General features: G+C 42.0%; 1 protein-coding gene across 1 annotated transcript; it reads right to left on the reverse strand.

The window, feature by feature from the left end:
* Window positions 1-966: 966 nt before the first annotated feature.
* Window positions 967-10,931, reverse strand: LOC110690700 (transcription termination factor MTERF9, chloroplastic-like). The gene is made up of 2 exons (XM_021867571.1): window positions 9,652-10,931; window positions 967-1,330 (listed from the first exon to the last, which is right to left on the reverse strand). The coding sequence occupies exon 1, from the start codon at window positions 10,896-10,898 to the stop codon at window positions 9,711-9,713; it is 1,188 nt and encodes a 395-aa protein (XP_021723263.1). The 5' UTR covers window positions 10,899-10,931; the 3' UTR covers window positions 967-1,330; window positions 9,652-9,710.
* Window positions 10,932-11,562: the final 631 nt, after the last annotated feature.

Genomic DNA, 11,562 nt, shown 5'->3' on the forward strand with positions numbered 1-11,562 from the left:
CTTCTGCTTCGTTGCTTGCTCGGAAGGGTTTACCAGGGGATTTCATATGTGGGTTATGTCATCAGGATGCAGAGACTCTTTCTCATCTTTTCCGAGATTGTCCTTTTACTTGGAGTTTATGGGAGAACCGACCGGCCTTGAATATGTCCCAAGATTAGCCTTTTGAAGAGTGGTTTCCTGAGGTTCTTTATAGGTTTCTTCATGATAAGGATTGGTTGATGCTAGATCGGTTTTTTAGTTTGTTATGGGCCCTCTGGCTTACTCGGAACTCTGTGCGTTTTCGTTCTGCGGTTTATTCTCCTGAATCTATTATGGATCTAGCTTCTAGTTGGGTGGACAGGTGTTCCGAGGCTAGGTCGTTCAGATATGATATTATGCCTGCTTTTCCTCCTGGGTTTTCTTGTACTATATCTTCTGTAGTTCTTCGAGGGAATGCGTTGAATGCTTGCTCTGTCAGCCTTACTTTTGATGGGGCTTGGAAATCTGGCAGTCATAATGCGGGTAGTGGATGGGTATTCTTGGATCTGGCTTCTGATGTTCAACTCGGGGGTGAGGCGCAGTCTTGTAACTCTAATTCTGCGTTACAGTCTGAATTGATGGCTTGTTTGTTTGCTTTACGCCAATCCAGGCAGCGTGGGTACTCCTCTTTACAGATTCTTACGAATTGTTCTTCGGTGGTGGATCTACTTCGGTCTCCGTTTCCCAAGGATATTTCTGTTCGTTGGATTCAGCAGGAGATTTTGGAAATTATTAGTGCTTTGGATGTGTGTCATATTCAAAAAGTTCCAAGGTCTACGGTTGATCAAGCTCACTGTTTGGCAGGGATGGCACGTCGGCGTGATTTACTTTGTTTCCGTTTTTAGTTTGTTTGTTGTTTGTTTGTGAGTTCTTTTGTAAAAAAATAAATAAATAAATAAATTTCAATTACTTGAAGATTAGAACAAGTGGTGTGGGCTAGAAAATTGGAAAATAAATATGCACTAAATGTGCCTGATTCAAATACAATCTCAAACGAGAATTGAGTGTCAATCACCAGCATTTCATATAAAATTAAAGCTCAATAACATCATAAAGCTATTGTTATGTCAATCTCCTATATATGGGATGATAATTCACAAGCATCTATGAAGTTTGAGCATGCTGGCCATCCAACAACGCTTCGCTACTACCTTGGCAGCTAAATATTTACAAGTCAGCTATTTGCATCAACCAATACAGACAGAAACTATCAATGGGAACATACAATGATACACAATGCTCCAGTTCCAACAGCTGCTAGTTAGACTTCTGCTAGTCAAAGGACCATCTTCAGAAGAACAACTCAGCACATCTGCAATGCACATTCATTTCAACAAGGAAATCAACACGAAATAGCTTGTACTTTCCTAAGAAGACTTTTCAGAGGTTCTGAAGACCATATAAACCAAAGATTCAGAGTGCAAAAGGTTCTTGTGAAATTTAAGTTTTTGTACAATAATAATGGATAAAGACTCAAAATCATCCCTTGGGGAATCAAGATCTTTGAGCCTATTATATACAAGAACTTTGACAAAAGAAAGCTACTCCAAACACATTACTGCAAAATAATCCTACTTGTAAGACCTTGTATTACTTAAGAGTACAGTATTACTCATAAGAGAAGGAAGTAAACACGAGCATAAAGGAAGGAAACAAACCCTTATGTTCAAATTCCAACAATTTTATTAAACACAAGGCTTAATTACACTAAACTAACCCACACAAAATTGTTACTCTGAAAAATAATACTACCACAACACCTAAGGAAGGAACTGGAACTCTGCTGCAGGTGATATCGAATATAGTCCCTCGGCAGAAACAATAAATTCCTAAACACCATACAGGAAGCTATAATATTGATTTTCTGCAATTTATGGGTGCTTTTGTGGGGTTAAATACTACTTATATATCAGAAGATACATGCAAAGACGTATAGGCATCAATACTAAAGCTAGCTTAAAACTGCACCATTATTAACGCATCATCACATCCTCTTTAAAAGACACATTTTTCAGAAAGGTATAAACAGGTAAAGGGTATGCAACGGACTGCGTGACTATGGCAATAATTCTAGGGAATAATTAGAGGTCAAGACAGAAGGTTGATTGATTGATGATTGATAATGGTTACTACGAATTAGTGACTTTAGGCCACAAGTCTCCAAAGCTTAAAGCTTACAACTTTTTTGAATGAATCCTCTCTTTCCTAGGCTTCCCATATATATAGGACTATTCTAACTAGTGATGTGGCAGCTAGCTTTAATTACTACAATTACTACATTCCGTCTTTTACCCAAAAGCACAAACAACAATCTCAGACATAATTAAGACACCAACGTTGTTGTGGGTGGAGAGTGCTCCTCTGTCCTTGCTGCTGCATTCCCCTCTGTTGCTGCTTCTGCCTCCTCTCCCCTCTGTTGTATTTGTCTCTTTCTCCTGTGATAGGTGTGCAGCAGTGGTGGTGTGGGTTGTCTCATTACATTACCCCCCCCCCCCAAAAGACCCACCTTGTCCTCAACGTGGAAGTCAGGGAACCGAAGGTTGATCGCATCCGCTTCCTCCCACGTGGCCTCCAAGTCTGGTATCCCCTTCCATTTGATCAATACCTCTCTAGCTCCTTCCTTTCCTCTTGCAAGACGAACCGCAATGACTGATTCGGGCTCTACTAGTAACTCCAGCTCTGGTGTTACTTGATTTGGAATGGAAGGGGAGCTGGGTAGATTCCCTATGGCCTGTTTCAGCTGTGACACATGGAAAACCGGATGAATACGGCACTGGCTAGGCAATTGCAGCTTGTATGCGACCCTTCCCACTCTTTGAATTACCTCATACGGGCCATAGTATCTGGCTGCTAACTTCTCGAAAGGCCGTTTAGCTAAGGACTTTTGGCGGTAAGGTTGGAGTTTGAGATACACATAGTCCCCCACGTTGAACTCTACCTCCCTTCTCTTGGAATCAGCCCCTTGCTTCATAACCTGCTGTGCCTTAATTAAATTAAGGCGTAACTCATCCAAAAACAGGTCCCTCTCTTGCAGCATCTCCTCTAAACTATCTACTGGAGTGTGTCCTACACCCACCCTCATCAGCCGTGGGGGGTCCCGACCATACAAGGCTCGAAATGGAGACATTTGTATGGACGAGTGGACTGCTGTGTTGTAAGAATATTCGGCCCAAGGGAGCCACCTTGCCCATGCCCTTGGCTGTTCCCCAGCAAAACAACGGAGGTAAGTCTCAAGGCCTTTGTTGACCACTTCCGTCTGACCATCCGTCTGGGGATGGTATGAAGTGCTTCTTCTCAATTCCGTGTCTTGTAACCTAAAGAGTTCACGCCAGAAAATGCTCAAGAAAATTCGATCTCTGTCCGAAACAATACTCCTTGGGAAACCGTGTAGCCTTCCTACCTCCCGGATAAAGTGATCCGCCACCATCGCCGCTGTGAAGGGGTGTTTGAGCCCAATAAAGTGAGCGTACTTGGTGAGGCGATCTACCACCACAAGGATTGTATCCACCCCCTTGGATCTTGGAAGCCCTTCGATAAAATCCATGGTAATGTCTTCCCAAACCGCTCCGGGAATGGGGAGTGGTTGTAATAGTCCAGCCGGGTTTTGTTGAGAGTGTTTGTTTTGTTGACAAAAGGCACACCCCCTCACATACTCTGCCACGTCTCGTCTCATCCCCTGCCAAAACCACTCCGCCGCCATTCGCAAATAAGTCTTGGATTCCCCCAAATGTCCTGCCTCCGGCGCATCATGATAATTCCGAAGTAGAGTCGCCTTAAATTTTGACGATCTGGGAATCACCAGCCTCCCTTTATAGAGGAGCTTCTGGTGTTCAATGATAAACCCAGAAATCTCTTTTCCCCCTTCTAATTCCTGCCTCACCCTTCGTAGCATCGCATCCCCTTCGATTTCTTTCTCCAATTCCCCCCAATCCACCGCATGAACAGTAAGCATGGAGCCCAATTCTGGTCCTACCTCACCTTGTCATGATAGCGCGTCAGCCACACGGTTAGCCACCCCGGGTTTATATTGTATCTCGAAATCAAACCCGATGAGCTTCCTAAGCCACCTTTGATACTCCATCCCCACTTCCCTTTGTTGGAGTATGTACCTTAGACTCTGCTGGTCGCTCCTCACTACAAATCGCCGGCCAAGAAGATAGTGTTTCCATTTTTGTACCAACAAGCACACCGCCATTATTTCTTTCTCATAGATCGATTTACTACGGTTTCCGGGTCCCAAAATCTTACTAAAGAAGGCGATGGGTCTGCCCTCTTGCATTAGCACTGCTCCGAGTCCGAAGCCCGAGGCGTCTGACTCCACCACGAACACCCTGGAAAAATTCGGCATGGCTAGTACCGGCGCAGAACACATAGCTTCCTTAAGTTTCTCGAAGGCTTCAGTAGCTTCAGGACTCCACTTGAAATTGTCCTTTTTAAGCTGATCCGTGAGTGGGTGGGCTATGGAAGCATAATGGGCTATGAACTTCCTATAGTAACCTGTAAGACCCAAGAAGCCCCTCAAGTCCCTCAAAGTCTTGGGTATGGGCCATTTGATCATGGGTGAGATCTTTTCCTGGTCCACGGCTACCCCTTGCTGAGAAATGATATGGCCCAAATAGGACACCTTTTTTTTTTCCAAACTCACACTTTTTGTAATTAGCAAATAACAGGTGGTTCTTGAGAGTTGACAGAACAACTTGCAAATGGTGGACATGCTCATCTGCACTATTACTATAAACGAGGATATCATCAAAAAATACAAGCACAAATTTGCGTAAATAGGGGCGAAATACCTCATTCATCAACGATTGAAATGTGGTCGGGGCATTCGTGAGGCCGAATGGCATCACTAGAAACTCATAGTGGCCTTCATGAGTACGGAACGCCGTCTTGTGAGTATCCTCCGGTCTCACCAAAATTTGATGGTAGCCGGCTTTGAGGTCAAGTTTAGAGTAAACTTGAGCTCCGTGTAACTCATCCAATAACTCGTCAATAACCTGTATCGGATATTTGTCCGGTACGGTTTCCTTGTTCAAGGCCCTATAATCCATACAAAAGCGCCATGAGCCGTCCTTGACTAAGAGGACCGGACTCGAAAAAGGGCTAGTAGAGGGGCGAATGATTCCGGCCGCGAGCATCTCCCTAATAAGCTTCTCAATCTCATCTTTTTGGAATTGTGGGTATCGGTAAGGCCATACACTTACGGGGTTGGACCCTTCTTTAAGAGTGATCTTATGCTCATGTCCTTTCTGGGGTGCAGTCCCACTGGGGCTTCAAACACTGCCGCATATTCCTCCAGCACCCCTTGTAAAAACTCCGGTACAGCCACTTCTGCTGGGCCCTTCTCACGGCCCTCCTCCTTCCCTTCCAACTGATACAGCTCTACCAACACTCCACCTTGTTCTCTCCTAAGTGTTTTTATCATGGATTTCAAGGTGACCCCGGTGCGTGCCAACGAAGGGTCCCCTTTGATTGTCAAAGTCTCCCCTCCTCTTTCAAAACTCATTTCTTGAGTTTTCCAATTTGTTAGAACTGAACCTAGCTTCTCTAACCATTGAACACCAAGGATGATGTCGGCGTTCCCAAGTTGGAGGGGCAAAAAGTCTTCGGTTATCTCAACCCCGTTCCCCAAACTCAACCTCACCCCGCAACATTGACCACGCCCTCGCACCGCCTCACCATTCCCCAGCGAAACTCCGAACGTGCTATCCCCTACAACCTGAATTTTAAGTCTTTCCACCACTTGAACGGAGATGAAATTGTGGGTTGCCCCCGGATCGATCATAATCACCACTTCTTGGCCCCCAATAGTTCCCACAAGTTTCATGGTTTTTGGATTTGATAGCCCCACAATCGAATTAATCGAAATCATCGCCGGAATTTCTCCTTCTCCTTCTTCTTGTGTTCCCATGGCCGCCAACTCCCCCTCCTCATCACCTCCTTCTCCTTCGTTTTCTTCTTCCACCAAAAGAACACTCAGCTCCCTTGCCTTACAAATGTGCCCAATTCCCCATCTCTCATCACATTTAAAGCACAACCCCTTTGCCCTCTTGTCTTGCAGCTCTCTCTCTGTTAATCGCCTCACTACCCCTGTAAATTTGGTGGAGTTCGAACTCACTCTACTCTGTGAGTGTGAAGTGGGCTGCGGATTAACTGACCCTGCTGAGCCTTGTGCTTGTGGAATGGACCTTTGTGAGGCAGCCTGGGAAGGGTTCGATTGGGCCGGCCCACTTCCACCGCTTAGTAAAGTGGAAGCTGGGTTTCTATTGAAATAAGAAAATGGGCCAGGCTTAATTACGGCCCCATTCATTTTCTTTTGCCCACTGACCCGGTTTCTTTCTTCAACCCGGGTAGCTAAATCCATAGCCTGCTCCAGAGTAACCGGATTTAGCATTCGAATTTCAGCCCTGATGTCCTCCTTTAACCCACTTACAAAGTGTCCTTTCATCAAACTCTCTAGCACATCCGTTAATGGGGCTGCCTTCTCGATGAATGCTCGCCGGTATTCGGCCACGGTGGTGGTGTGAGTGACGGCTAGCCACTGTTCATGGAGAGTACCTGAGTTTGTGGGCCTAAATTGTTCCAACACCCTCTCCTTCAACTCTTCCCAACTCCTCAAGGGCCGTCGGCGACTCTCCCATTGAAACCACCTGAGAGCATCGCCCTCCATCGAAACAACCGCCGCTTGTACCTTCTCGTGTTCCGACAACCGATAAAAATGAAAATATTGTTCCCCCCTTAGAATCCATCCGTCTGGATCTGTCCCTTGGAACAGAGGCATTTCTAGCTTCCGAAATTTCCAGTTACCCCTCCCTTCCTGCTGCTCCCGACTATCTCCTTCATCCTCCAGCCTGAACCTCCCTATACCAGCCCCTGTTCGCCCATTTCTAATTCTGCCGGCGTCGGAGAACTGGTCATCCCCCTCGCCCATGGGGTTCTTTCCCAGGTCCCTCACCCTATTCATCATTCCTCTCATCTCTTCAAAGAACTTCTCCTGGCCGCTCATTAAGAGGGATATTTTTCCATTTTGATCTTCTCTGAAGCGATTCAGCCTTCCCTCCATTCTCATGTTGGCATCTTCTATGGCCTCCTGATTCTTCCTCGCCTCCTCTTCCTGATTTTTGCTGAACTGTTCGGTGAGTGACCTTTGGAGGTTTTCCATACTTTCCGCAATTGTCCTGGCGACAATCTGTTGGATGGAGTTCTCGCCGCCATCCACCCTTGACGCTATTTCTGCAAGGTGCTCTTCTAACGTCTCAATTCGTTGAGTGTTTGTTCCGGTTGCCGGGGCCATGGCTGCTCTGATACCAATTGCAACGGACTGCGTGACTATGGCAATAATTCTAGGGAATAATTAGAGGTCAAGACAGAAGGTTGATTGATTGATGATTGATAATGGTTACTACGAATTAGTGACTTTAGGCCACAAGTCTCCAAAGCTTAAAGCTTACAACTTTTTTGAATGAATCCTCTATTTCCTAGGCTTCCCATATATATAGGACTATTCTAACTAGTGATGTGGCAGCTAGCTTTAATTACTACAATTACTACATTCCGTCTTTTACCCAAAAGCACAAACAACAATCTCAGACATAATTAAGACACCAACGTTGTTGTTGTGGGTGGAGAGTGCTCCTCTGTCCTTGCTGCTGCATTCCCCTCTGTTGCTGCTTCTGCCTCCTCTCCCCTCTGTTGTATTTGTCTCTTTCTCCTGTGATAGGTGTGCAGCAGTGGTGGTGTGGGTTGGCTCATTACAGGGTATTTTGGTATCGCATAACCAAATGGTTAAAAACATCACTGGTGGTTTATTTTGACCAGCATTTCCTCTAGGGCATGATGAAGGCAGAAGTAACATCATGGTGAAGGTTTCTACTGAAAAGATAAATATATCTAGATCAAGGGAGGAAGAAAAAGCTTTACAGTTGGATGCATTTGCATGCACCTATTAATAATCAGCATGCACCTATTAACACCTAGTTATATCTAGATCAAGGTGTTGAATCTCCCTCACAATCATAAGAGAATCAATTTTCTCAATAGTCACTTGGGAATTATTATTGTTCACAAGAGATGTTTTAGTAAGGAAATGAGTCATTCTACTAGCCACTATTGATTTTTCTCTGATTTCAGTACTCAAAAACATTGCACAAACCAGGGCAATTTCCATCTATAGGGAGGGAAAAAAAAATTCACACAAAAATATCAGATAAAGAAAATAACCAAACAAGATAGAACAAGGAAGCAGATGCAGGAAGGAGATGATGTGCAAGCAAACTCAGTCATTCAACAACTTGCTAGGGTTTTTTTCAAAGAACCTTTTTTTACAAGCAAAGGCTCAAAACCAAGATTATCTTTCACAAATTAGCCTGCTAGCATATATACAGAATAGAAACTAAGAACAAATAGGAGTTCATACCCTTGCTCAGATGTCGAAGGTTTCCCTGTTCTCTGGGGCCTAATTCCTTTGGAGCCCCAGAAATGCTTGATGATTGGATAGAGTGTGCAGACAGCAGAGCGAAACAAGCACGACAATTGTTATCTATAAGATCTCTCAACTTATCAAATATTGCAAACCTGAATATTTGTCCCAAACCAGTTGCTGGTCAATTGCCCCAATAATCCAGTAAATAGACATATCCCATGTGTGAAGGCTACGTAGAATAGAGACTAATTTACTGGAGTCAGAGACTTAGAGTAGACTAAAATTCTAAGAAACCCTATTCCTCAGCTCCAATTTAGAGCTTTGATGCAGGCATTTGCCTCTGCTTCCTAGACACTGTTAGAAATACTAAAAGTACCCAAGCATCATGCTCACTTCTCGTGCTGTAGTCTGCAGTCCACCCTGCACCACTCCTGTTTGTGCCTAATTTCCCATGAGCTATCAAACCTAATTATGCAATCTTTTTGTTCCGCAGAGCTCCCAAACATTACCTTTTTCTTAATGCTTGTGTGTTGCCATATTTTTGGGGCAAATGATACAAACTTCTTTTTTTGAGGGCATGATACAAACTTCTTCATTATTTATAAAAATGTGTAAATTATCAACAAAAAAATTTACAGAAAGGGACATGTATTGACGCCATTAGTTGAAAATAGGCTAATAACAACTGTCACTAGTTTTAACACTTCAACTTAGAGACTACAATTTCAACTTTCGATAATATAGGCTTCTATAAGATTAGTTTGGAAAAGAGTTACACATCCCTGTATCAACTATTAATAATTGACGCCAACTTTCCCAATGAAATTGTCATAACAGTCAACAAAGCAATGATCTACTAATAAAATTCTGGCATATGTAACATTGATCAAGAAATCAGAGGTTCACATAAAAGGGACAGCATGTATTCGAAACACCAAATCCCAAACCTATTAGTAAGAAACTCGGTATCTACCTCCCCCCCCCCCCCATATTATACATACAACTTAACATCTACTCATTGTTAAGCAACAAAGTAATGCTGTTGCAATTAAACCTTCCCAAAAATGTCTAACAATAAGTTAATAGCAACCTTACGGATTTGTTTCCAACATACATAAGTAATGACTGTTACACGAACAAGGAAAAGATACTGAGAGAATATTGATAGATATTATGAAAAAAAAAATCTAAAATTTAACAAGGCCTAATACCTTATGGCACTGACTTGCATCTAGCAGCATTAGAACGAACTCGAAGACATCTTCAGACTTCAGATTTGGCCTTTTACTCTTCCTGCAACGAGCGATTCAACTGTGGAGCCTGTAAGCTGAGCATACACTTCATGGATTTCCTCAAAAGGCAAAATAAACTTTTTCAAAAAGTTAGCCTCAGTCAAGATGGAGGCACTAGAAAGAAGGTGATGCTCTTTTATCAGCCCTTTCTCCTTCAAAACCTGTAAAACTCGGTATCTTGGCAATAACCTCTTCTCTATGCTGTAAGTGAAAAACGAAGCCTGGACTGCTAGGTAATGCGGCTTATAACCCAGCTGGTTTATCAAAAAATCCAATTTTCCCTTCAGCCTTTCCTCTGTTGATGTCAAGCACAATGGATTTCGCCTGATCAATTCCATGACATCAGATTGAGTCCATCCAAAGCTCTTAAAAATTTCACATTTATCGTCTATACTCTGATCACTTAATGCAGAAACAGATTGTATTCCATAAAGAAACATGACAGAATTTGGAGGAATTCCCAACTTTTTTTCAACCCTAGTCAAGATTTTTTGAAACAAATCTGTCTTCATACAGTAAAGACTAGGGTGCCGAATAATGTGTTTCTGAAATTTTTCACCAGAAATTCCACTATAACTTTGCAACAACTCAACATTCGGAATCAAATTATTAGCAGCTTTTCTAAATTGAATCCGATGCGATTTATTTATCGCCGAAACAACATTCTCATCACTACCCAGAACAGTCCTAAAAGCATGAATTGCAAGACCTAAACTTTGGCGCAATATCAAAGGATTTCTTACAATAACTTGAACAAGATCAGACCCAGATAAACCCAGATCATTAAGAAGCTTAATTTTGGGTTTTAGGGTTTGGCTAACCCTAGAAAGTAAAATCCGGGGTTCATGACATACAAGTTTCCTAATATCAGATTGCTGAAAACCAATTTGCTTAAGGAATTGAATGACAGATTCAGCATTTTCAGCCCAATTGAAATTATTAACCAGCTTCGTCCCACCATGTCTCCGCCGACTAGAGAGTGTAGCGGAAGTAGAGAGAGATTGGTGGTTAGAAAACCCCAGATTATCAACCAAGAAATTTGCAAATGAAGAAGAAGTATTACCTTCATTTGATGAAGAAGATGTTGAAATGCGTCGAAAACCAGGGAGGAAGAAGTAGTTGCAGATGCATCGGAAGCCATTGGAGCTAAACCCAAATTTCATCATTTCGTTTTCAAAATGAAGTCAATTAGGGGTAAATTCAAGTTTCTCTCGATAAATCTGTGAATATATCTCCTCTCACAATCTAATCATTTTATTTTATTTTTTAAATGATAAAAGTAAAATAATAAAGAGGCATAGAAATTCATGCATAAAGTTGTGAGAGGAGATAAACTAAAATTGTTAATCCCTGAGATTAATTGGGGCTCCCTCTTCAATTAGAATGCTTGACTTTCTCTTACTTACTAATTGACATATTGGACTTTCTCTTACTTACTAATTTTGATTAACAATGTACTGTATTAAAATACAAATTGACATGGAATAGTTTTTTCAAATAATATTAACGAAGCCACAAATTTTTAAAAAAATCGGATGTACAATAAATTATCATCTATTATAAAGATAGCATAATATGATTAAAAGTTACCTCTAAAATGAATAAAAGTTACCCTAATATGCATAAAAGTAACCCAATTCAAATAAAAATTATCTACGCTTTATTAGTAAAGAATCACATTTTAATCGACTAAAAATCAATTATTAGTGATTGAATGTAATTTAATTACCTCTATAACCTTTTCTTGTTATCTATTTATATAAAAATTGTATTATGTTTAAAGTTACCAAAGAAAAGCAAAAAGTTACCCTAAAATTAGCTAAAAGTTAC

The sequence above is a fragment of the Chenopodium quinoa genome, unplaced genomic scaffold (genome assembly GCF_001683475.1).
Source record: "Chenopodium quinoa cultivar QQ74 unplaced genomic scaffold, ASM168347v1, whole genome shotgun sequence".
Lineage (NCBI taxonomy): Eukaryota > Viridiplantae > Streptophyta > Magnoliopsida > Caryophyllales > Amaranthaceae > Chenopodium > Chenopodium quinoa.